This window comes from Galleria mellonella, unplaced genomic scaffold (genome assembly GCF_026898425.1).
Source record: "Galleria mellonella isolate WM207_F2 unplaced genomic scaffold, CSIRO_AGI_GalMel_v1 utg21, whole genome shotgun sequence".
Taxonomy (NCBI): domain Eukaryota; kingdom Metazoa; phylum Arthropoda; class Insecta; order Lepidoptera; family Pyralidae; genus Galleria; species Galleria mellonella.
Genome location: NW_026442037.1, coordinates 2,092,404 through 2,116,035, shown reverse-complemented (window position 1 = coordinate 2,116,035; position 23,632 = coordinate 2,092,404). Strand labels below are relative to the sequence as shown.

General features: G+C 34.1%; 1 protein-coding gene across 1 annotated transcript; it reads left to right on the top strand.

The window, feature by feature from the left end:
• Positions 1-20,953: 20,953 nt before the first annotated feature.
• LOC113520695 (uncharacterized) lies at positions 20,954-23,003 on the top strand. Its single transcript, XM_026906138.3, has 2 exons — positions 20,954-21,015; positions 21,886-23,003. Exons 1-2 carry the CDS (start codon positions 21,004-21,006, stop codon positions 22,423-22,425), a joined length of 552 nt encoding a protein of 183 aa, XP_026761939.2. The 5' UTR covers positions 20,954-21,003; the 3' UTR covers positions 22,426-23,003.
• The last annotated feature ends 629 nt before the right edge of the window (positions 23,004-23,632 follow it).

Here is a 23,632-nt window from a genome sequence, read left to right as displayed (position 1 = left end):
AACAAAATGCTCACAACTCTGCATTGTGGTTGGTTACCTTTTTTTACAACGTTCCTACACACGCAATAATTTTTCTGCGTTTGAAATTATAATTCATTTATAAAATTGATAAAGTAATAAAATTAACAGAATAATTTTAATACAATCTTAGATTATAATTTTTTCTAATTAACGTTTGGTGAATATAATAATATTTTTATTAAACAATAATGATGATTGCCTGTACGGTTATGACCGTTATACACGATCTAATATTTTTTTTTGAAGCTTTATTTCTGTATAATTTTTTTTTATTATTATTATAGTAAAATAAAGTAACTAAATATAGGTACTTGTTTTATTAATCATGTTTTCCGTAAAATTTGAAAATTTTATATTATGAACTAGCTATTTTTTTATATCAACTCTCGATATCTATCGATCGAGTTGAAGATCGAGAGATGGAGATATCGATAGGATGGAGGTATATATAGATAGCAGTACAACACTGGGGGAAAGGGATTGTTAGCAACGGAGTATGACAGCTCCATTGCTAGCAATATGCCTTATCAGGCCAATCTCCACATGGTTCCCCCTAGAAACCATCGTGAACAATTTTCGTTGAATTCGTCACGATGGGCCAACTGAGCTGTTTCATCCTCATCTATCATCCTTTACTAATACCCCGCCGGTGTATACCGATAGCGCGGGTGGGGTTGTTATCATCTATTATTATTATCATCTATAAAAAAAGCAGTACAACACTATAGATATTCATTTATTTTTCTAGTTTTTTATAATTTTCATGGTGTTGCTACTTCGAAAAGGTAACGTGTATTTCAATTTGGAGCTTCCGTTAATTATTTGCTTAAGTACCTACGTATTTTACTCTGTTTAACTAGAAATCTATATCAATATTAATTGAGTGTCATTATGCGATTCATAATTGCAAAAATATTAATTAATAAAACTCTTCAATACATTTTCAAAATATACGTTGCTAATAGTAAAAAAAAAGATCTTACGTAGTACGATCACAGAATATAGTATAATTGCTTTTTATTTGCTAAACAAGTAAAATGCACCTTATTCGAATACGGATATATTTCATAATATTTTGGTTATATCATGACTTGGAAAAGGCAGCGCTACCATTTCCTCGTAATCGCATTTAGATAATACAATACACCGATGTCAAACGACGAATGACCCTTACTTACGTACGTTTGTTGGTTTAATAATAAAAAAAGTAACATTTTTTTTTTTATTTTAATTTTCAATGTGTAATAGTGCAATGGTGTACGCTACTACTATGATAGGCTATTGGTATACGCTGACGGGGCACCAGTGAGAGATGATAAGTGACGATGAAAGTATGTGGTGTAGGGCCCTTAGATGACTCCTAGACCCTCACCAATTACTGTATTTATCCAAGAAACAAACTTATATTCTCTGAGGGTAGAAAAATTAGTAAATGCGATATTCTTGGAATGGATGATGTTTCGTAATGAAAGATGAATTTATTCAAGATGTTACAGGTACAAACAATATTATTTAATATGAGATGATATAAAGCAAAATATAATGAATAAGATTTTTAAAATGAGTATGTACGGTGCGTACGTGATAAGCGCGTGAGATGTCACCACGAAGTTAGCCGCGCTGCCAAAGCGCTGCGGCCGCAGTCGGTCGCTATCTTCACGCAACTTCATTTAGCGTGTTGCCGCAATATTCAAAGGCGGAGCGGAATAATATATTATTACAATATTATTTCAGAATATTTTCCGCTACAAGTAGTTCAGTTAGCACATCGTGACAAATTCCACTAGAATTAACCACGAGAGAATTAATATAAATAAATAAATATAAAATAGAATTAATCAAGGAGGAATCTAGTGGAGATCAACCTGACAGGGGGTATTGCTTGCAATGAGTCAATTAGACCCTATTACTAATTACGATTACGATTACTTGTATATTTATATAATTAATTACTTATACTTTAATAAAGTCATGGTATTATGCACAAGAAAATAATAAAGTATTGCGTGATAGCATCCTTCTGGTGACAGTAATGTTTGACGGATACAGATTACAAATACAGGACGGATACCTACAAATTATATCTTGATATAACCGAACGATAATAAGAGGAAATCCCAGTAGATATGAAGTCGGTAAAATATTTTAATCGTGTACATAGGGTTGTCTACAGCTTATACATACATACACAATTTTAATACTAATTAAATACCTATACATTTTTTCATAGGAAAAAATGTAATGGTACCCCACCTTTGCGCAAAGGGGAAGGGATTGTTAGTAATAGTAGAGGTTAGACCCCGTTGCTATCAATGTACCCTATCGGGTCGACCTCCACGCGGTTCCCCCTGGAAACTATCGTGATTAATTTATCGTTGAATCCATCATGATAGGCTAACTGACCTTCATTTTCATCCTCACCTATCACCTCTTATCGGTACCCCACCAGTATTATCGCAGGCATTATAATAGCGCAGGCGGGGTTGTAATGCCATTTTCACCCATTAAAAAAAAATTCCCCGCCTGCGCTATCGGTATGCGCTGGCGAGGCACCAGTGGGAGATAATAGTTGAGTATAAAAGCAGGTCAGTTAGCCCATCGTGATGACTACCTGACCTCGACTTGACAGGGTATATTACTAGCAATGAGACTGGTAGTAGTAATGAGTACTAACATTCACCCCTCTTTTTACTAACTGTATATTTTTTAAAGGATAATAATGAAATGGTAGCCCCGCCCGCGCTATCAGTATACACTGGCGGGGCACCAGTGAAGTATGATAGATGAGAATGACAAAGACAGATCTTTTTTTTAATGGATGATAATGGAATGGTAACCTCGCCTGCGCTATCGGTATATACTGAGGCACCAGTGAGAGACAATAGGTGAGGATGAAAAGGCAGGTCAGTTAGCCCATCGTGACGAATTCAACGATAAATTAGTCACGATGGTTTCCACGTGGAACCGCGTGGAGGTCGACCTGATAGTGTATAGTGATAGCAATAGGGACTAACTTCCCCTTTACTAACAATCCCTCCCCCCGAAAAGACAGGTTAGTTAGCCCAACGTGATGAATATACTTGGAATTCAGCACTATAGTTTCCAGGGGGAACCACAAGGAAGTCGACCTGGTTAGGTATATTGCTAGCAACAGGACTCTTAGTCTCTTATTACTAACAATCCCCCCCCCCCCCCCCCTTACCACTGACTGAAATACTCTTTTAATATTTAACGCCTTACTAATGACATTTGTAAATTGATTTGTAAATTACATTAGTAATTTTTGACAATTATTATTGGTTATTTTGTTGCTTCATATTTTTTTTTGTTTTGTTATATTTTATAATATCTTCTTGTCACTTGTAAAAATATTCAACACAATGCAGTATTGTAACGAATAAAAATAAATTGAATTGAAATTGTATTAGGCGACACATTTTCTGTAAAATAAATCCGAGTAAATATGTTTGTGTGCATAAATGCAGATACTATCTACTAGTAAATTGCTGATTGCTCACAACACAGCGGCCACTTATTGCTGTTACTCTATCTAATCGCCTTGCAAATTACAGCCTATACGTTATGTTACGTGGAATAATCGTTCATTGCTTAATAATTAAGCAATCCGATTAGAATTTACTACCGTAAGTTACACGAATTAAATGGACAGTGGCATGATGTAGGTATTATTAATTTTGTCATAATATAATTAAAAAAAAAAGCCCTAGGGTAAAGTCCACTTTGAAACATTTTTTATGCAACTTAGAATGACAAACAAGCTGACGGCTGACATGATGGAAAGTGGTAACCGTCGCCTATAGACATGAGTAGTAATAGACGTAACAGAGTATACTGTTTCGCTATGACACCTCCCATGCGTAGCCGTTTCAGAGACTAAAGTGTTATTCCTCTGTAAATACCTTGTAAATTCACTGCCATATCCCACCATTTAAACCGAAACACAGCCATGCAAATACAATTGCTTCATGATAAAAATATGTATACTCTGTTATGTCCAGGGTACTGCTCATGTCTATAAGCGACGGTTACCGCTTTCCATCAGGTGGGCCGTCAGCTTGTTTGCCATTCTAAGTTGTATAAAAAAAAATGAATGGGACAAAGGTACCTAAGCAAACGACTTTTGTACAAAGTCTCCCTCTGGTAGGCATTACCAAAGGCTAACTGCAGTTGCCAATCCATCTGCCAAGCGTTACAACTATTAGCAAAACTGCCTTTATGGGGACGTTGTAGTTCTGCAGTGGACAGGTACCGGGTGATATAATAAAAAAAAAAAATATTTTTCTTTATTTTTTTACCGGTAATTGCTACACTTGGAAGCCGGATTGGCAACTGCAGTTTGAGTTTTGGTAATGTTTGCTACCCTTCGTTCGATCATTAACTTCCCTTAGTCGTCTCTTACGATACCCATGGGAAAGTAAGGGGTGGCCCGTTCTATGCCGGGATCACATGGTATTACTAAGAATATGAGATACGAGATCATTTCAGCTACACGCCAACGTTAACGCAATCATCTGAACAATGCAAACACGCTGAGACTTTTTAAAGAAAGCAATTGTTTTTAGGGTTCGATACTAAAACGTAGGTAACCCTCTTAACACGACTTCCACTATAATATGACCTCGAGTGCGATTTAAACAAAACTCAGTTATGGTTTGAGTCGTTGTTTCCTTTTAGTATTACCTGTATTGTTTTCTAAATATAGACTAATATAGTATTATATTATCTGTGATATAGGTAACTAGCTTTTACCCGTGACTTCGTCCGAGAAACTGAGATGCTTACGTTTATTTAATAGTATTAGAAGTACCTTATAGTCTTCTCCATCTCATAAAATATGTTTATACCAAATTTCATAGTAATCGGCCCAGCCGTTAAGGTGCAATAAGGTATCAAACAAACAAACTTTCACGTTTATAATATATTAGTTAGGATTATTACAATTCGTTGATGACTTGAGATCACGTTGTAATGACTTGCATTATGGAGGCAAATCGTAAATTATTTTTTAATAATGGTAACATCCCACTGCTGAGTAAAGACCTCCGTCCTATTCAGCCACAGATACGTAATTTGATTTTTAATTTGAAGACGCAGAATGTTCGGTCAATACTTCTTTTAATCGTTTTTAATAATCCGCTGTTTTTTCATAAAAAAAGCATTATATTGCTATCAATTTGAAATTGGTTATGTTAGTCGTAGTCCATACTATAAATTTTAATCGTCTATCAGGAAGAATTGCATTTTTAATTGTTTTAAAAAATAAGTGCGTATTTTTTACCCGACTGTCTAAAAAATATTTCACGTAATCAGTTCACTTCCCTGTGAAACATTTTTTTAATATTATGAGAATTGTATCAACCTTACAAATAGGGGGAGAGGGATTGTTAGTAATGGAGTCTAACAGCCTGATTGCTAGCAACATATCCATCCCTCTGGAAACCATCGTGGTTAATTGTAGTGGAATTCGTCAGGATGGGACAACTGACCTGTTTTCGTCTTCGCCTATCATGTATCATTGGTGCTCCGCCAGCGTATGCCAATAGCGCAGATGGGGTTACCATTCCATTGTCACCCATTAAAAAAACCGTAAGAATAAATCGTAGATATGTTCTATCCCTAATCAAACAAGCAAATAGACCGGGATATTTTTTTATACTACTATGGTAGCAAAGAAGCATACGGCCCGTCTGATGGTAAACGGAGTTACCGTAGCCTATGAACGCCTGTAACGCCAGGATTGTCACGCGCGCTTTGCAGATATTTAATCTTATGACTGTGAACCACGATCCACCATTCGGACTCACGCTTGGATCGTTTTGTATGTTACTCTGTATTACAACGATGCAATCGAAAGAAACAATTAAATTAGCTGTTGTTCGCCTTGTACTAAATTGTTTAGCACAACCGCCCCGCGGCTGTTCTGTACCAAAATAAAAAAAAAAGAAACAAAAAGAACATTTTGGTATAGGTATGTTTTTTTTTTTAAATTAGTTCAGACTAGGTCATGTACATATATCTATCTCTACAAGTCATGCAATAATTCTTAGGGGTTATGAGGTATTTATTATTATATATAATTATATTATTATTAATATAGATAATCTTGCCTAAATAAATGCGAAGAACAGATAAAAATAATTTAATATTTTTACATAGTAACAGATTAAATCCATTTCAATCTAGACTTCAAATTTTAGAATAAATAACATACTTATTAATTACACTATTAATCTTTATAATAATCAATTGTTTATGGCTAATTATTATTACTATTATATCAATCGTTATTATTTTATTATTGAAAGAGATGCTTTTTTAGGCTGTAAACCTGTCACATTACCTTTTCATTATCTTTTGTGCTGGCCCCTTTTTTATCCTTTTTTTTTTACAATACAGGGGGCAAACGAGCATGCGGCTCACCTGATGGTAAGTGACTACCGCCGCCCATGGTTACCCACAACATCAACGGCATTGCAGGTGTGCTGCCGGCCTTTTAAAAGGGAATATGCTCTTTTCTTAAAGGTTATGATGTCGTATCGGTTCGGAAATACTGCTGCTGGATGTTGATACCAAAGAGTGGTTGTGCGTGTCAGAAAGTGCCTTGAAAAACGCACGGGGGAGGACCGCCACTCGTGGAGGACATCCACTCAGTGATAGGAAGTTTAAAGATGTTTTTGTAGATGATATCAACCATTAACTGTCTACTGTCTACAAAAGTCTCTCCTATACGAAAGGTTTTACCAGTGGTTACCACGCTTGAGAGGCGATTTAGTAACTCCATCCAACTTTGACGTTGTTTTAGAGGGACGCTGCTGTCTCTCCTCGACTATTAAGTTCCCTCCACCTCTCACGATATCCACGAGAAAGGAAGAGGTAGCCTATTTTGAGCCGGGTATGGCTTATTTCTAATGCCAACCCAAAAAGTCGGAATTAAATACAGAAAATCATTGTTTTATGCAAAAAAAAAAAAAATGTTTCTTTCGCCCTCTCCTGACGCTATGTTCGTTTGATTGCTCATTCCCGGAATTATGACGTGATATTATGTATTATATATGTAATATTCAACTATGTCAGTTAAACAACATTTCATATGTCCAATGACACTAAGTATTCAGTTGGCTCTATGCTCGTATTAGGTAATACAAACCACACATCATAAAATTCGACGACCGTTATGTAAGATGGCTCAAGGTTTACCAAGTTGCTCGGAATTCAAGATCATGGATCATTAATCAAATTATAACAAATATGGTATAATATATAGACAAAAGTAGCATGCATTCTTTTCGTTGATTGCGTTTTAAAATGCAGACCCGGTGTAAATGTACTTACGCAATAATGTACTGTTTAAAAAGTAGATGCGTTTATATTATATATAAAAAAGTGAACTCAATTTTCAAACAATTTTAGATTGTGCTACAGAAAACAAAACCGGTTACAATTGTCGAAGAAGCAGTTATTTTGAATTAAAAATAAAACTATTGAACCGATTTCGATAAAAGTTCTTCGGGACCGATCTGTAAATATATTCTTTCAGATAAAAAAAAAAAAAGATTTTCCAAATTAGTTGAAGTAGTAGTAAAACAGTTGTGTTTGCATGGCTGTGTTTCGGTTTGAAGGGTGGGATATGGCGTGAATTTACAGGGTACAGAGGAATAACAATAAAAAAAAAAAAACTCTGATTAGCATTATACTATATTGAGATTCAATATAAGTTATTATTAAAGTTAATTTCAATGTATTACAGTGTACGTATGTATGCTTTCACGGTACATATTTGTATATGTAAGTAATATTAATGTTTTCATGTATGTTTTTTTTTTTATACAACTTAGAATGGCAAACAAGCTGACGGCCCACCTGATGGAAAGTGGTAACCGTCACCTATAGACATGAGCAGTAACATGGACATAACAGAGTATACTGTTTCGCCCATGACACCCCCGATGCGTTGCCATTCCTGAAGACTCAGGTGTTATTCCTCTGTACCCAGTAAATTCAATAGTAGTGGAATGGTAAACCCGCCTGCCCTAATTACCCCCAGAAAAAGCAGTTCAGTTAGAAGCGATTTCTAATAATGGGACTGATAGTCCACATTACTAAATATCCCTTATTTTCCTGCTGATTACAGTTGTAAGTATACAGGTAATATATTAATTGTTACAGCCTCAAATACTATATAAACATATCATAAAAATATTAGATCATTTACATTGCTTATTAATAAGTTTCGACATAATATGCAATACACTTTTAAACGGCTGTACTGTACGCAATATCCGATCGTTTGATCTATTTGATATGCGTTTTGTAAATTGTTATAGCCCTCTCACTGCATTCCTACTAATTTTTAACATTTATCAGCAGTGAAGTATTGAAGGAAAGTAGGATTGCCTGGCGCCCAATGAACATTAGATTATATATTATATATATATATATATATATATATATATATATATATATATATATATATATATATATATATATATATAAAATTAATATATAAAATTCTCGTGTCGCGGTGTTTGTTACCAAACTCAAAACGGCTTTACCGATTTTTATGAAAATTTTATGTGCATATCGGGTAGGTCTGAGAATAGGTCAACATCTATTTTTAGTACCGCTCAATAATAAGGGTGATCCACCCCTAAATATATTTTTTTAATTTTTTGATTTTTTTTTTTATTTTTAATATGATTTAGCATTGAAATTCAAATTGTCACACTTTTACGATTAACCCCTGTTCTTTAATCGTGATTTTTATATGCCGCAATAGGGTTGCAAGCTGACAATTGAATATAATAATTGTAGTACGATATATATATATATATATGTAGAAATATTATATATATATATATATATATATATATATATATATATATATATATATATATATATATATATATATATATATATATATATATATATTACAACACACAGGGGCAAACGGGCATGCGGCTCACCTGATGGTAAGTGACAATAGAAGGTTATAATGTCGTATCAGTTCGGAAATACTGTTGCAAGCTGACAATTGAATATAATAATTGTAGAGCAGTGGAAGACCGCCACACGTCCAGATGATTGGGATGAAATTTTAGTTTGTGGCGATATATATATATATATATATATATATATATAATATATATATATATATATATATATATATATATATATATATATATATATATATATTATATATCTCCGACGTGCAAACATTATTTAGCTACAATTTTATTATTATACAATAATAAGATTTTAAAGGAACTTACAGGTAGGTGTAAGAATAATCGATATCGGTACTTCAAAAAACAAATAAATTCTTTTCTCTTTATAATATTAAGTTTAGATTTATACAAAATAGAAAGTAAACGAAGTCCTATTAAATAATTTCTTAAGATTGCTTAACAATACACATTTAATTGTTTACGGTAATAAAATTAAAACAATAGTGTGTATTTAAAAACGAAACTCGTGACAGTAAGCGGTGTAGATAAAAAAGGAATAAAATGGAGAAAAAATTTTATATGCTAAAGCTGAATTCACACTATAGGAAAGTATAATATTTAAAATAATGAGGACTTAATTTTAATTAATGTACACTTTTGTATGAGTTCTTGTAAGAATAATGGATTCTTGGAGGATACCGATATACCTGCCCTGTCTTTGTTCTTTATGGATGATAATGGAATGGTAACCACGCTTTTTTTACAACACTGGGAGTACACGAGCATGTGGCTTACCTGGCATGGATGGTTGGCATGGATGGCATGTGACTACCGCCGCCCATGATCACCCACAACACCAACGGTATTGCAGGCGTGCTGACGGACTTTTAAAAAGGAATATGCTCTTTTCTTGAAGGTTATGATGTCGTATCGGTTCGGAAATACTGCTGCTGAAAGTTGATTCAAGAGTGGCTGTGCGTGGAAGAAAGTGCGTGCTTGGTATTCTTTGGCAGGGCAACAATGAGAGATGGTAGGTGAGAATGAAGTAGGTTAATTAGCCCATCGTAATGAATTTATCAAAAAGTAGCCACGATGGTTTCCAGGGAGAACCGCGTGAATGTCGACCTGTTAGGGTTTTTTTTTTGATGGGTGAAAATGGTATGGCAACCCCGCCTGCGCTAAATGAATACGCTGGCGGAGCACCAGTGAAGATAAGAATGAAAACAGGCCAGTTAGCCCATTATGATGAATTCATCCGGAATTAACCATGATAGTTTCCAAGGGGAACCGCGAGGAGGTCGACCTGGTTGGGTATATTGCTAGCAATGGGATTCTCAGTCTCCATTACTAACAATCCCTTTCCCCCTGCTAGTAAAGAGTTTGTTAGATTTCATTACTAACAATCCCTTTCTCTTTTACCTATCCTGTCAAGTGGACCTTCACCTCCAGAAAACTAACGAAGTTTATTCCTAGTGAATTGTTAATAATGATTTTCCTGATCTAACTTCATCCTCACGTATCATTCTTCATCTACCATTCCATTTTCACATTATAAGAAACTCCGGGCGATAAAGTGTTTATTGTTTTTTGATGAGCCATTTGGTCTGGAAAGGTTTATATAGGTTTAAATACTACCTTATTGTAATATTTTTCTGTTTCTACCGTGAAGCAGTTGTGTTTGCATGTCTGTGTTTCGGTTTGAAGGGTGGGATATGGCGTGAATTTACAGGGTACAAAGGAATAACATCTGAATCCTCAGGAATGGCAAGGCATATGGGGTATCATGGGCGAAACAGTATGCTCTTTTATGTCCATGGTACTGCTCATGTCTATAGGCGACGGTTACTATTTTCCATCAGGTGGGCCGTCAGCTTGTTTGCCATTCTAAGTTGTATAATTTTTTTTTTATAAAAAATTAAACAATTAAATAAATAAAATAATTTTTTTTTACACTATGTACTTATCTCTTATAATTGTTTTGAAAATATGTTTTGCTTATATGTCGTTAGTTACTGATTTCTCTCTGAACTCATTAGGGTCAAAATAAATGTCTGGCTGAATATTTGTTAATTCATCATCGGAAATTGGCTGAACGGATTTCATTTGCTACGTATATAGTAGTGGCCTACTTGATGGAAAGTGGTACTCGTCGCCTGTATACATCATGAGCTTCAAGAAAAGAGCATATTATTTTTTAAAAGGCCAGCAGCACACTTGCAATTCCTCTGCTGTTGCGGTTGATCATGGTTGGCGGTAGTCACTTACCATCAGGTGAAACATATGCTCATTTGCCCTCTGTGCTATAAAAAATAAACATGAATAGTACCATGGACGTCACGGAACCAATGTAATGCTTGTGGTAACTCTCATGCGTTACCATTCCCGAGGATTATGGTGTTATGGCTACTTAGTCTATAATCTGACTGGCCTTTCACAGTACACCCACTTCATGTTAGAAACACGAGTTTAAATGAGTTAGCGCTGTTTTCATTTCTGATTATGAGCTGAACGCGCAAGCAGAGTTACCATTCCATTGTCCATTAAAAAAAACTAACTAGTAGTAACCGAAGTAAAATAATGAAAATAATAGAAGATAAAAAAGGCTAGGCCACCTTAATCGAAATGACGATTTTTTAAAGAGCATAGTAGAAGGAAAAATAAAGAGAAAGAGAGGAAGAAGGAAGACCGGGGAATAACTACATGGAACAGATAAAGGAAACACTAGGTGTCGTGTCGTATAGGGAGGTCAAGGATAATGGCCTGGGATAGAACTGGCTGGAAGAAAATGAATTAGTTGCACTGACAAAAGGAAAAAAGAAATAAAATTTAAAATTTTAGTTAGAAATTTTCTTAAATATAAAGAGGCCCGAAGCATGTTACCAAAACTTATTGAAGTAAGACAAATAAAGTATTTTATTATATTTCTTTATTGACATTCGTACTGACATAACAAATTCTCTCGCGCGATACGCAAATTAGTTTCGCTTGGCCGACTCTGTTTAATTGAGATATGTTGTCGTAGTGTTGTTTGCAATAGAGATCAGGCCTAATATTTTCGAAATGGTCCGCTCACTTAAGACAATACATTACATTACATTACATTACAATACATTTTGGACAAAAGAATCGCCTGTTACACTACATATACAAACAATCTTATCGGAGCGCGGCGGCGCCGAGTCGAAATCACATCAAAAATGCGTGAAACATTTACGCAATTATGAGACAATTAAATCTTTAATTTGCTAATGTGCCATTATTTTATGCACTGCTGTATTTTTTTTTAATGGCAACAATCCAATAATCAGCCCCTATGGCTCTTTGATTACATATTTTACAAAGAGTTTAAGATAGCGAAAATTTGCGCGACAAATATTCATTTTAACAATTTTGAATTTAAAAGCGAAGCCGCCTTTGAAGTGTAATTTAAACTAACTTTACCATTATGTAATAGCTGTTTATAAGAAAAAAGTGCATCTAAATCATTTAATGATTAGGAAGCAATTATGCATTATTATTGACAATTAATAAATGAGCGCCAAATGATTGTACAGTATTTATAATTGCTAATTTATAAATAAACAGCTTGCGAATTTCTTTTTGCTTGTTACTAATTGTGTAAACGTGTCATAATTGCCATACGCTACCGGTCACCGGATTTGAAGTAGTAATATATATATATATATATATATATATATATATATATATATATATATATATATATATATATATATATATATATATATATATATATATATATATATATACTTATAAATTACCACTTTTACTGTAATGTTGCCAGATGCTATTTATATTCCTCCACTTTTACCCAATCATAAACTTGTGTCGATTTTTACTACGTATTGCCATATAGTCACAAAGTAGACGTTGAAAAAAGGCTGGGGCAGCCTTTTGATTAATCTCTCCAACCCTTCCTTCACCGGTTATACCTAATTATATTTATACTTATATCACTCTGCAGTTCACAAATACAATTGTTAAAAAAAAAAACAATTTTCTTCAAGCCCATTTCACTTTTCTTTAAACTTTTCTCTAAGAATTCTATTTTCCCAAAATTTCACAAACAGAACTTTGTGTTCACCCAAAAATGTAAAAAAGAACATGCCCAGTCTGGCAAGACTGCCTTATTCAATCTTTTTGGCGGAAATACACAGTTTCATCGGTAGAACACTACCATAAAATGATACGAATTATTTTGTTTTTTTCCATGTATTGACATTTTTAACATTAGTACGTATGAACGGACTTTTATCTTACCGAATCTGTTACAACGGAAACTGATTGTACTTTTGTCATTAATGCACTAATGATGTCGTAAGATAATAAAAAAATCAACGTCCTTGTTCTGCTTTTGTGTGAATATTAACTTTCAAAATGGAGATATTACTGTAAGCATATTTTGGTTAAATAAAACTATACCAAATACATCAAGTTCTTAATTAGAATCCTCTATGTTATTATTATGGAAAAACTAAACATTTACCTATCTAACTGTTCAAAATGAACCTTTTTACATACATACATTGATAGATGTAGCTTTTGTATAAAAAAGAAAATTGATAAACAATTGAAATAAAACAAAATATATATTACATGAAGTCAACAGACAGCATTTTCACTTACAATTAATATATAATAATAATATATACAACAAGAACCAGCATAATTTATAAACACTAACTCTCGAGACACTAACACTAGGTGTCATGTCGTATAGGGAGGTCGAGGATATGGCCTGGGATAGAGCTGGCTGGAAGAAGATGCATGAATTAGTTGCACCGACAAGAGGAAACTCTTAAATAAAAAAGAAAAAAGAGAACTCTCGAGACAGAATATTTAAATAATTCCAAATTATTAAGCTACATTGAGAGTTAGGGGGAAGGGATTGATTGAGTAATACGGGCTACCAATCCCATTGCTAGCAATATCAGGTCGACTGACTAGGGTATGGTGAGGGATGGGCAGCAGCGTTACTCTTAAAACATCTCTAAAGCCTGACTGCGGTTGTCAACCCGCCTGCCAAGGGTGGCAACTAGTGGTAAAACCCCCCCAAGGGAAAGCTTATGTTCAGCAATGGATAGTTAAAGGCTGATATGATGATGATGATTTATTAATAGTTTAAAAAGAAAATTAAAGCAACTTTTTTGCGTTTTTTTTTATGTAAGTTTTTTTATTGTATTTTCTTATTATTATTTGTAAGTATATTTATTTTTATTTATATTGTTTATATTGCGTTTAAATTTATCTTTAGCCCTTTTTTTCTCTCTTTTTTAGTCTTATTATTTTTCTATTACGCCTTGACCAGACAATTTTAATTAGATCTTTCCATTCGTAAGGTTACCTGGAAGAGATCGCTATTTAGCAATAAGGCCGCCCATTGTTGCCTCTTTATTTTGCTTTTGTATAATTAAATTTATGTAATTAAGTATTAATTGTTTGTGTAGATATTGTTAATTTTAATTTTATTATTTGTATCACTCTTTACTCTCAGGGAACAATAAAGAGTTTTTATTCTTTCATTCAATTAAAACAATTTCACAGGACATGTGAAAAAGACTCCATTTTCCGCGCTTAACCTCTCACTTGGGCCATTGTGCGTATAAGTCGTGGCTAATGCAGCCAACCTAGCTCCGCCCAGAAGCGCAGAAGCTTCCTGGGTTCTTCACAGGCCTCACGGAGCGACCTCACCATTCCGAGGATTTCTAAACGTTGATGGGCCACAGCCTCACATTCCAGGGTTACGTGAGCAGCCGTTTCTTCGGAGTCGAAACAGCCTCGACATAGAGGGCTGTCTGTGGCTCCTATTGTGTATAGATGTTTGTTTAATGGACAATGACCCGTTATTGTCCCTATCATTATTTTAAGGTTTTTTCCTATCTAGTTTTGATAGTCGTTGATTCAACGTAGGCATGGCCAATTTTGATTGTCTGCAACCAGTAGCCTGTATCCATCTTTGGTCTTTTCACAGGACAACGGTTAATCATTTTATCAGACAGACGATCTTGTTTAGTAGTGCAAGCGACCTTCAAACTAATGAAAGCACAGTGTTCACCAATGACGGAATGATGATAACGACTGACTACTTGCCTGTATAAAGCATATGAATACATGATAAAATTAATCATCAGTATTCTTCTAGCGCAGTATTCTACTAGTGAAACTAAACATTTTTCTTAAAGGAACATGAGTCGAATAATAAGAAATTTTAGGCTGCCTAAGTCTAGTTACCATAAAGGTATTTATTCTCATTAGAAATTACAATTTAATTTAACTAGAGAACAGCAATATTATTAATATAATTATATCAGCCGTTAACTGTCTAAACATAGGTATCCTTCTATTGGTAAGCCAATAGTAAATAAAAAAAAAATATTTTTTTTTTTAAGTTTTGTCCGTCTATCTGTGTGTACATTTGTTCTAAAATCGCGTAAACATTACTGAACCAAATCGAATACGGTTTCCACAGTCATATTTGTGAAGGTCTAACTTGAAATCTATTATATGTTCTAATATATCTTGATACGCCATTAGGTGATATTTTTTATTGGTTTTGCTTTTTTTTATACCACCGAGGTTGCGAACAAGCATACGACCCACGTGATGGTAAGTGGTTACCGTAGCCTATGAACGCCTGCAATACCAGGGTTATTTTTTTATACTACTTAGAATGGCAAACTAGCTGACTGACCACCTGATGGAAAGTGGTAACCGTCGCCTATAGACATGAGCAGTACTATGGACATAACAGAGTATACTGTTTCGCCCATGTTACCTCCCATACATTGCCATTCCAGAGGATTCAGGTGTTATTCCTCTGTACCCTGTAAATTCACGCCATATCCCACCTTTCAAACCGAAACACAGCCATGCAAACACAACTGCTTCACGGTTGAAACACGAATGGGAAAAGAGGTACCCAAGCAATCGACTTTTGTACAAAGTCTTCCTCGCGCGCGTTGCTGACCCTGAAGAAACCTCTTTAGCCCTCTTTTGAAAAACCCCATGCTGTAGTCTCTTAGGAAAACCGCTACCTCTAAAATCCACGTATACGAAGTAGCGGATAAATAGTTAATAATTAATAAAATAAATCATTAATATTAGTCTTATAGTTTTATTATCTGATATATAAAATTTTCGTGTCGCGTTGTTTGTTACCAAACTCCTCCGAAACGAATTTTGTGTGCATATCGGGTCGGTTTGAGATTCGGCCAACACCTATTTTTCATACCCCTCAATGACAAGGGTCACCCTTAAATTTTTTTTCCACAACTTTTTTTATTCTTATTTGATTATGATTCAGCAATGTAAAAGACCCATAACCTCAAATTTTCACCCTTATACGATCAATCCCTGTTTTTCAATCGCGATTTATATTCTTGCAATAGGGTTGCAAGATGGCAATTGACTATCATAATTGTAGTATGATGAATTTTCATGTATAATTCTAGAAATAATGTATATGGTGGTGCGTTGGGGGATTACTTTTAATTAGTATTAGTATTTAAGGAATTTTATATTAACTTTAATTTATTGTTGTATTGTTTTTATGTCCTGTATCTAATTTTTCTTAATTTCCAAATAAAAGATGTATATGGTAAAACAACGTTTGCTGGATCATCTAGTATATATAGATAAACCCATATACATATTTATATATACATATTTAATAGAATAATATAATACGGCGGCGACAGAAATAATAAAAAATTAATGCCTATAAAATTATGTAACTGATTGCTGTTGCTGATCACTTTATCTCGAATTACATCAAGGTTATTAATATTGGATTTTTATTATTGCATTCGAGGTCTGTGTATGTTTGATTCTTAACGTAATTAAAAAAAAATTGGGATAGCCTTTTTAGATTAATAATAATTGCACGTCACAACGAATACCTTATTGATTCTTTATCATCATCATCTCGGCCATTATCCGTCCACTGCTGGGCATAAGTCTCCCACATAGACTGCCATAAACGGTCCAGAGCCACTTGCAACCACTGACTCCTTTGCAATGCATTTGAGGTTGTCACTCCATCTAGTGGGGAGTCCTGACGGCCTACTATGAAATGTTTTCCGAAATTTCGGAGCCAAACGAAACACAAATTTGATGTTAAAATTACATAATACACACCGTTTGGAAATATTAAAAATGCTAAAATATCATTCCTTTGGACTTTTATGGTAGGATGTATGACGAACGAAATGTTAAACTTCATTTGTTGGTTCGATTTTGGTATAAACAAAAACACGATATTGAGTCCGAAAATACGGAATTTCATTTCATGGTAGACCCGCTGCACTGCATACTACTGTTACTAATTGCTACTATTTAAAAAATAATTTTGTTAAAAAAAACATAGAACTTCAATCGTGATAAAAACAAGTATGTAGTTTGAAGACTATTCTACTGAACTGGGGGCCTACCATGAAATGAAATTCCGAAGTTTCGGACTCAATTTCGTGTTTTCGTTTATACCTAATACAGCCCAGTAAATGGAGCTTAACATTTCGTTTGTCATAAATCCTACCATAAAAGTCTAAAAGAATAAAATTTTTAATGTTTTTAAACGGTAAGTTGTATGTAATTTTAACATTAAATTTGTATTACGTTCGGCTCCGAAATTTCGGAAAACACTTCATGGTAGGCCTTCTGATTTGAATAAAATTTCTACAAGACTAATTTGAAAATAAATACTTTCAGACAAAAAAATCCAATCGGTTTATAAATTGCAGAGTTATGCGAGAACAAACACGAAATAAAATACAGACGAATTGAGAATCTTACTTTTTTATGAAATCAGTTGAACAGTGCTGATTCGAAATTCAAAATCTCACTGTGACTAAGTATAAATCTTACTTATAGATAAGTAAAAAGTTTTTTTTAGTTATTTTTTGAAGGAAACAATAAATAGTATCTATTTATATATATTTTTTTCTTTTATACAACTTAGAATGACAAACAAGCTGACGGCCCACCTGATGGAAAATGATAACAGTCGCCTATAGACATGAGCAGTACCATGGACATAACAGAGTATACTGTTTCGCCCATGATACACCCCCCCCCCCATACGTTGCCATTACTAAGAACTTGTGCGTTATTCCTCTGTACCCTGTAAATTCACGCCTTATCTATCTATAAAGTAGTAAAAATTGGTTCTTGTGTAAAATGCACGATCTATTATATCTATTGACGTCTTTTAATTAAAAAATTTGTATCCTTATTTAAGCAAGAAATTAGATTTGCATGTCTACAATTTTAAGGCAATTAAACAGATGCCAAAAAGTTTTGTCACATGGCCCTTATAATGTCAAATGTCTGTTTAAAGCAAATAAATATTTCATTTCATTTCAAATATTTCATTTCATTTCAAATATTTTATTTTATTTCAAATATTTCATTTCATTTCAAAAAAAGTAGTAATATTATTTATTAAGTATATACTTTTGATTTTAAGACAGTTACGCCACAGATAATATAATACTATGGTTACGCTTTAATATTCAATAATAATCTATTTAACATAGGTGCTATATTATTGTAGGATTGTTTTTGAATCGTATTTCACTCTCGTTACATCCATACTTAATTCATATATCTAATACTAGTACATAGGTGATAGTGAAAGTTTAGCATGATGAGACAATTTACAAAAGCTACGAGACGATAGGAATACTAATGACATTAAAAAAGTAGATGTACTCGAGTAGAACAGTATTAAAAACATCTGTCTAGCATTTGTTTTGTTATTTATTCGCTTTCGGCGTGCATTAACAATTGATTTTGGCAATAATGAATGTGTACCTTGTTTGACATTTGAATGAAAGAAATAAAAGAAAAAGAAAGAAAGAAAACATTTATTGACAACAAGAAAAAGTTACATAAATTATGAATTAAAAAAAAAAACTTTACATTTATTATTGCCAACGTGGTCACCACTCAGCATGTGCTGCAGCAATTTAATTGCTACAGCGCTGATATTCTGTGGTGCCCATACGTGACATTACGAACGACGACAGCAATACATACATATATATATATATATATATATATATATATATATATATATATATATATATATATATATATTATATAATGCTGGTCTTATTTTAGTTTTGGTCTTCTAAGCAAGTGGTTTACAAATCTATTTATAGTCACGTTATCATACGTTATTCCATGTAATGAAGTGAGACAACAATATTCGGCATTTGGTTCTTTATTGTATGTCATCATCATCATCATTTCAGCCATTATTCGTCTACTGTTGGACATAAGCCCCCCCATAGACTGCCATAAAGAACGGTCCTGAGCCACCTGCATCCACTGACTCCCTGCAATGCATTTCAGGTTGTCACTCCATCTAGTGGGGGGTCGTCCTACACTGCGTTTGCCCGTACGCGGTCGCCACTCAAGAACCTTTCTTCACCATCTTTATTGCGTGTATAAAAATGATAATGATAGATTCAAACATCTAATCCACCCGATTGTTATTTTTACTCATCTTGCAGCAATTAATTTTTAACCAACTTAAAAATAGGACGTTCTATATTTCATTGTTTTTATTTAAGTTTATTACCTCATAACTCTCATAGTTGTAAATCGATTTGTAAAATTCCTTTTTATCTGAAAAGTTATACTTACAGATTTTTTCCATAGAAATTTTATTAAAATTTGTTTAAAGATCTAAGTTTTAGACCAAAACAACTGGTTTTGTCACAATTGAAGTCGGTTTTTTTATTATTATTCTACATTTTATTCCATGTATTCGTCTGTGACTTACAAACATCTAAAACGTACAATTACATCTAACCCAATCATGTAGTTACAAATATCACACGGTTTCAAAGGGCTGATTGCTACAGTACATTGCATAAACATAAATTATACAATCTTGGGTGAATTTATGAAGCAGTATTACTTGTTCTAACATTACAAATGTTAATAAAAACATTTAAGCAATATCTTCTTAAAAATCTTAAATGCTAAACTAAATTAGGACCCACTTGATGGAAAGTGTAATTTTTTTTTAATGGATGAAAATGGAATGGCAACCCCACTTGCGCTATCGATATAAGCTGGCGGAGTACCAATTAGAGATGATAGGTGAGGATGAATGCAATTCTAATTAGGTTTTTTTTTATACAACTTAGAATGGCAAACAAGCTGACGAACTACCAGATGGAAAGTGGTAACCGTCGCCTATAGACATGAGCAGTACCATGGACATAACAGAGTATACTGTTTCGCCCATGATACCCCCAAACGTTGCCACTCCTGCGGACTCAGATGTTATTCCTCTGTACCCTGTAAATTCACGCCATATATCACCCTTCAAACCGAAACACATCTATTTCCCACTCATATTTCTGTCTAACTAAGCAGACGACTTTTATGCAAAGTTTCCTTCTGATAAAACTAAATATTATTGTATTATTATATATTTATAACCCAAAAGTTTTCTAAATTAGCTAAGCTTCTGGTGCTCTTATTGTACTCTCAGATGTTTGTGACTGATTGTTCCTAATAACTCAAGGTACAGCTCGAGGACCGAGCGATTGCTGTGAATGTGTAAACACTTATTAAAAAAAAATTGAACATAGAAATAATAGACTTTGCATTTCGCAATCCAATCGAACTCATCAATCGACTTTCATTTGAATTTACTTCAATTATGTAAATCACAACTCCATGCAAATGTGTTGTTCTCGATCGATTACCGAACAATTACGTTTACACACAAAGGTTACATGATAATTATGGTAAAAATCTAACTGTCTGTTGACTTTTTTATTTCTATCTCCCAACGAATTTCTAGCTATTGTTCTAAGATGCCGATAGACTGTCAATGCGAACGAATATATACACGTAACAAATGGAGCACACACACATGGAAGGTATAAGTGAAACGGTGTATATAAGCGATGTAAATTACAATCGCTAGCACAACCTGACACCCTCTCGTGCAACAAGCAATTGTAGCAAGCAGCCAGCAATGAAATACCACGTGCGTACTTGTGTTGTGTTTGTGTTTGGTGCCAGTGACCGTGCTTGGAGGAAGTGAATTTAAATCTTAAGATATATCGCATTAGGATTATATTCTAACGTTAATTTGAACCAATTAACAGTGAATTTTAGCAGATAAAAAATATTGTTTTTTTTTTTTATATTTAAAGAAATAATTGCATTCTAAAAAAAGAAGTCCGTAATATTATAGCCAATAAGTTGAGAATATGTTACGCAAAAAAAAAAACGTAACAAAATTAATATGGATCGTAAATAAAATAGTAAATACACAATTATAATATTTAAGATAAAAATAATTATCAAAATCAGGTCAGAATTAACGACATAATTGCATAACATAGCAATAAAAAGACAACAGCATAACATTTGATTGGGAAATTCTTTTTTTTTAGAGACCTATTAAAATGTAGTTAATATTTACAAGGTATTAATAAATTCATCTATAAAAATAATACATTTTATTAAAAATAATTTATAATTTTAAGTTGTTTCTAAAAAAAAAAAACATAAAACACTTTCATTTATGTATCGATTTAGTAAAACTATATTTGAATAATTCCACATCGGCATGATCAGATTTATAGGAAGACTTTCACGTTACGTAAGCCCTAAATGCGGTGTTCCTCGTATCATTGCATTCAGCGAAACAGGTTTCGTAAGAACTAACTCACAGTATCACGAAGATCTCGAGTCCCTTGCTACTAATTGGCAACCATGTCCATTATTGCATCAAGAGGAGGTTTAATTACAATGATTTCCTTCGATGCAAACTAATTCGTAGCACAGTTATCCTTCAACTTAATCTCTTTATTATTTTCAAAGCAAAACTGATAGTTATTTTCTTTATCAGGTTTTCCTGGGATTCCTGGCCATCGCCGCCGCCTACCCCGGCATCATCCACGAAGAAACACCCCAACTGGACCACCATGCCATAATCGGCGAGTCCGGACACCATCATCAGATTCAGCATGAGCACGCCAAGTCACATCAGTCGATCAAGTTCGAGCACTTCCACCCAGTGCCCGTTTACATCAAGAAAGAGCACCAGCATTTACTTGAGCACCCGCTCGAGAAAGGAAAGACTGAGCAAAACCTAAAGCTGATCCACCCTGAGACCGAACACAAACTCGGCGGTGGTCTGGTGCTTGAAGACCACAGACTCGACACAGAGCATCTTGCTCAGGCTCTTGAACACCAGGGAGCTGGTTTGGAACAGGGAGGTTACGAGCACGGAGGCTATGAGCACTTAGGTGGCTATGAGGGTTACGAGAGCGGGGAAGGATTGAAAGCTTACGCGGAAATCCAACCGTCTCAGGGCCATTACGTCCCTGAGCACGGCCAGCTGCTTTCTGGTAACAGTGGAGAGAGCTACAAGTTCGGTGGATATTAATTGTGAATAGTTTTATTTATGAGCATTTGAGGAGTCCTTCCTCAAAACTAATTAAGGTCTGTTTCTTGCCTGTTATTCTTTATCTGGTGATAGCACTCATGGAGAGGAACTGCATGTTCCTTTCAAGTTTCCAATTCCATTCATTACGAACACTATTTCATTACATTTCTCGTGCCCAGTATTGGAACATATGAGTTTATATGAGAACTATGTTCCTCTTTATGAGTTCCTAAAACCACTATTATATTAAAACTTATGCTTAGGATATGTAATAGAGGCGCCCTTATTTCGGCATTAAGTACCTGATTTAGGCTAGAAATTGTTCAGTACATTGTATTATCTCTATACGTAATACCTATTGGAATATTGAACGTTTATCTGATTATGTGAAAATTATGAAATAGTTACGGCCGCCGCGCATGCGTAGAAAGCAGCGGGTCGTGCTCGTGTAATAAGGCGGACGGTTTTGTCCGTGTGTTTGTTGTACTCGGCGTTCCCTCGCTTGATGTTAGTAATTATTGTGACCGTCTATTGAGTCCCAGTGAAATTGTGATATTAAAATGTTTGTTTTAATTTAATGTTTTGTTTTTTTTTATTATCCTAAGATATACTTATAAAGACGTCATAAAATGAATATGTCAGCAGGAATATAAATATTTGTTTGTATTGTATTATAAAAGTAAACCCGTGATCGTTGGGAGGAAAGGGATTGTTAGCAATGGAGACTGAGAATCCCATTGCTAGCAATATACCCAACCAGGTCGACCTGCTCGCGGTTCTCCCTGGAAACTATCATGGTTAATTCCTGATGAATTCATCATAATGGGCAAAATGACCTGTTTTTATTCTCATCTATCACCCTTCGCTGGTGTTCCGCCAGCGTATCCCGGTAGCGCAGTACCATACCATTTTCACACATAAAAAAAAAAAAACACGTGTTCGTTTGAATTACATTATAAAAATACCTCATAGTAAAGCTCGTTCCCATAATACGACTATCAACTATAAACATTTCTAATTAAAAAAAAGGGAAAACCTACTCATTGCTTTTTAGAACATAAGTAGTAGTTTCATTTTTTCCTTTTCTTTTTAAATTTATTTTAGGCGCATTTTTCTATATATGCCAGTCCCATGTTAACTTATATACGTATTTGGCACGCCTGTCTCCATTTCCCATTTTATCTTAATGTAATTTCTAAACACATTA